At 61.5% G+C, this 4,300-nt stretch overlaps 1 protein-coding gene across 1 annotated transcript in view; it reads left to right on the plus strand.

Moving 5' to 3' along the window:
- Nucleotides 1-4,300, plus strand: part of NTN1 (netrin 1) — a gene marked incomplete at its 5' end in the record, with an annotated part of 253,366 nt that overhangs the window by 236,405 nt on the left and 12,661 nt on the right. The window contains one exon of the mRNA XM_006156427.2: nucleotides 136-210. Coding sequence (XP_006156489.1) covers nucleotides 136-210 — 75 coding nt within the window. The remainder of the gene's footprint in view (nucleotides 1-135; nucleotides 211-4,300) is intronic.

Below are 4,300 nucleotides of genomic sequence, written 5' to 3' on the forward strand. Positions count from 1 at the left end.
CCCACCTCGCTGAGCCCGCCTGCCGGCATCACAGGCCTGTGGGTGTTCGGGGAGGCGGCCTCGCTGTGGCCGCCAGCCTATTCATCGCCAGCCTAATTAGTTTTTGTCTGTCTCCCCTCCCTGACCCCCCCACAGACTGCGATTCTTACTGCAAGGCCTCCAAGGGGAAGCTGAAGATTAACATGAAGAAGTACTGCAAGAAGGACTATGGTGAGTGAGAGGCCTCAAGGAGCCGGGATTGGCTGCAGGTGGCCCTGGGGGGCTGTCGGTCAGGAAGGCCCTAGGTGGGAGCCTGGCTGGACAGAGACAGGGGCAGGAGGGGCTGCAGAGCATGGCAGGGAGGCAGCCAGGCCACTGGGGCCCATCTGGGGCTGGGGCTGCTGGGCTGGCCGCTGGTCTTCATTCTGCCCTGATGGGCTGTGTGGCTGCAGGCCAGTCCCTTTCCCTCTCTGGTCGTCTGTGTTCTCATCTGCACTGTGAGGCTCCCACCTGAGTCTGTGGTGCTCCAGGTGGAGTCTCAAGGTGTCAAAGGTGGGTCGGAGCGCTGCCGTGTGTTTAGAATGTCCCCTGGCTGCAGTGGGGCCGGGGAGCTGCACTTCGAAGGCCCCCTAGTGATTCTGATGCACCCGAAGGCTGAACGCTGCCCAAGGAGGGGCTCTTGCTGAGACAGGGGCAGGGCAGACTGTCTTGGAGCTACCTGAAGAGACCGTCTGTCACCTGGGCCCTTCGTGCCCACGCTCACTGTGCACCGGGTGCAACAGCCCATTGTCCTGTCTGTCCGACTCCCACTCCCCTCCCGCTGTCCAAAAGCCCTTCCCGAATGGCCACTCATGCCGGCCCGGCCCTGGGAGGTGAGGAGAACTTTGTGGTTTCTGGTCCCTGAGGGAGTCAGTGCTGGCTGAGGCTTGGGTGGGCCAGACGCTGCCTGAGACCATGGTCATGGGGCAGGGCTACAGTCTGGGAACCTGCGGGTTGAGGGGCCGGGAGCAGCCGGCGGGCAGGAGTGCACTGAGAACTGGGGTGGGGACACTTCAGAATGGGAGATAAACAAGAGCACTGAGAGGATGGTCCGCCAGCCAGCCAGGACTCCAGGCCCAGGCTCCTGAACCCAGGCCTGGTCCTTCCTACCACGGAGCCCTCTTCCCGACCTAGCAGGCCTGGCTGACTGTCCCCAGTCCACGTCTGTCCTCCTCTCTCTGCCCTCCTCCCAGCTGCAGCTGGATGGGGCTTGGTCTTGCCCATCATCTTTCCAACTAGTCCCTGGAGGCGAGTTGCCCACCCCAGGCCTCAGCGACCCTGCGGGGCCCAGCACCGCCCTGGCCTCCCCTGGAGAGCAGGGCAGCCTCTCCAGGCAGGTCTCCAAGGCAGGTGTGGTCATGCCATTCTCACGGGACCTGGGTGAGCCCGCTTCCTCGTCTGCACAATGGAGACGGTGCCACCTGCCGAGCCTTAGGGGGTACCCAGCCCAGGACCAGGTGGCTCAGAGCGTCCCAGTAAAGAGTGACGTCTTGTCCAAAGGAAGCTGGCTGGGAAAGGGGGAGACAGAAAGGGTGCTGGAAGGAGTGAGGGAGGGATGGCCACGCCGAGGCCTCACAGTCCAGATCCCGAGCTCCGCGCCATCCCTGACCCTGAGGGTCTATGTCTAGCAGCCCTGCCCTGGGCTCGGGCCTCATGGCGGTCCGATCTGGGCCAGCTGCTTGAACCAGATGTCAGATATTTTTCTTTAATAAGGGTCATGAGGGTCAACCCATGGCCTGGAGGTCAAGGGAACTCTGTCTCACATGGCCAACCTTGTGGTTCGAATCCTGGACCTGGTGACTAGAAAAACATGCCAGGCATGTGTGTGTGGATCCCCAAATCCTGGAAGGAACTGGAAGAGAAAGGATTGTGGTGTCCGTGCCCCGTAGGGGTGCTTTCTCCCTTTCTCTCTCTGTCTCTGTCTCTTTTTAGTGAGCTCACACACCCTCTTGCAATCATTTCAAGAAAGGACAGGGGTCGAGACCTTTGAACAGAATGAAATGGATGAGGCGGCCCAAAGGGACCAGAGGGACACTTGTAAACCCTGCCCTGCCTACTGCGCATACACATCTGTGCTCGCCCCACCCCGAAGGCAGGGCAAGGCCCAGTGGTCACCCCACTCCCACAGCCCCCCACAGGAGGCAGCAAGAACAACCAGCAGGTTTCAGTGTTAGTCGAGAAATTGCCTGGCTGTGGTGTCCACGTTCAAGGCCCTCCTGAAAACCCCTCTGAAGCTCAGGTGTTCCCGGGCAGTGCAGGACTCTCCAACTCCCCTGGGAAAATACACCTCGACTTTGAAAACAAACTTGAGGTTTGCACGTGAAAGAAGCCCGTCTCCAAGCCACGGTGACAGCCACAGGAGGGGCTTCTGTTTTGAGAGAGGCTCAGGTGATCCCGAGCTGCAGAGGCCATATTCTTCTGACCCCAGATCTTTGGCAGCTGCTCGGGATGTGACATGGGCCATCCAATCCTCCTGTAGGACAAGGACAGAGCCAGGAGGGCCTGAGGGTTCCGCTGTGTCCCCAGGCTTCAGACCGCAGGCCTGAGCCCCGTCCTCCTAGCCAAGCAACAGGAGGCCCGAAGCCCCTGGGATCATGGAGGGAAGGCCCCATCTCTGGGCCCCCATCCCTCCTGCCTCCCCGTTCCAGCCCGGCAGGAAGCCCACATAACCGGACAGGGAGGTAGCACGGGAGAGGAATAGGTGGGCCTGTCCGGAGGATTGTTTCGTTTGTTTCTTATTGAGGTTTTAGTCCTGCTGGATCTTTTAAGTAGCCTACTGTGCGCGGAGGAAGCTGGAGGAGGGACCCCTCATGTGGGGCCGTCTCCCTGCGCGGGGCCAACCTGCAGCTTCCGTCCCGTCTGCGAGGGCAGAAGACAAGCTGGACTTGAGGAAGCTACGGGAGCGGACCCTGTGTGTCCCTCACTTTGTTCCACTCAGTCTGGTTTTGTTCTCTGACTTCTTTCCCGCCATGGAACTCTGTCTCCCCTACTCCCATATTCAGGGGTACGTGGGTCCTCCACCTGCTGCAGACAGACCTCCAGTGTGCTGAGCCTGAGGCTCCTTCATAGACTCAAGAGTCGTCCCCGGGGCCAGCCCTGGCCCAGGCCCTGCCCCTGTTGTGGGCAGGAAGGTTGGGGTCCATTCGGCCCCCTGTTCCCTGGCCCTCCCCTCCCCTGCTCCCACACCTGACGCCCATGGGGATCAAAGCAAAGCAGGTAGCAGACAAGGAGGGCTTTAGTGCTGGGTCTGGACGGGACCCTGGTCCAGCTGGTGAGGTGATGTGGTCAGTCTCACAGCCAGGCGGTGGCCAGGCCTCTCTGGGCTTTTCCTTCCTCATCACAATGAGCCCTGGGACCCCACCTGCCACCCAGAAAGGTGCGGGACAGCTGGCGTGGCAGGTTTCCAGACTTCGCGGTGGCCACTCCAGCACCTGTCTTCGCTGTGCAGAAGTGTCACCCAGCTGTCCACTTTTCTGCTTCAGGGCAAGATGGGAGGAGAGACCGGGGTGAAGTGGGGTACTCCTCACCCGCAGGGGTCAAAGTCTCTAGCTTTAATGTCCTCCTAGCCAGGCTCCAGCCTGCTGCCCCAGGGACTGACACCCCTCCCCTTCCCAGTACCCTGGATGGGGGACAGTTCTGGTTCCAGGACGGTCCCTGATACTCTGGGGGTCACCTAAAAGCTGGGCAGCCATCTCCGCCCCCTCACTCAGCCTCCAGACAGTGCTCAGGCAGGGGGCAAGGACAAAGTGTCTGGTGGGGACTGTACATTTCTTGAGGGGGCTCAGAAGAGGCCGCAGGGGGGGGTGTGGCTTGGAAAGGAAGGAGAGACAGAGCACCGCAGGGACTGGGCAGGGCCCATGGGCGCTGCGCTGTGGGAGGGCAGAGTGTGGCCGAGCTCCGGGGTTGGGGTGAGGTTTCGGGGCGTGGCTCTGCTGGGCCCTGTGGAGAACCTTCTCTCATCCTTTGCTTGTACCGGATCCCCGGAGGGAGCGCATGTGTGGAGGGATGGCTTCCCACGGGGCGGACCTGGCCAGCCCAGGGAGAAGGTGAGCCGGAGGAGCAGGACCAGGACAGGGAAGGGCCTGGGGGTCAGCGTGCAGGCAGGGCTGGCAGGGCAGGTCGAGGGCCAGGGGCTCAGCTCCGGAGGCTCCTAATCCCTGCTCTGTGCCTGACACCCAGCAGGGGGCCAATTAGGAAACACATTTCCTTCACATCCAGGGCACATGGATGTTCCCGAAACTGCTAATTAGAGCCTGGGGTTGCCGCCCCTGCTGGGAGAAGC

This window comes from Tupaia chinensis, unplaced genomic scaffold (assembly GCF_000334495.1).
Source record: "Tupaia chinensis unplaced genomic scaffold, TupChi_1.0 Scaffold000493_1, whole genome shotgun sequence".
NCBI lineage: Eukaryota > Metazoa > Chordata > Mammalia > Scandentia > Tupaiidae > Tupaia > Tupaia belangeri.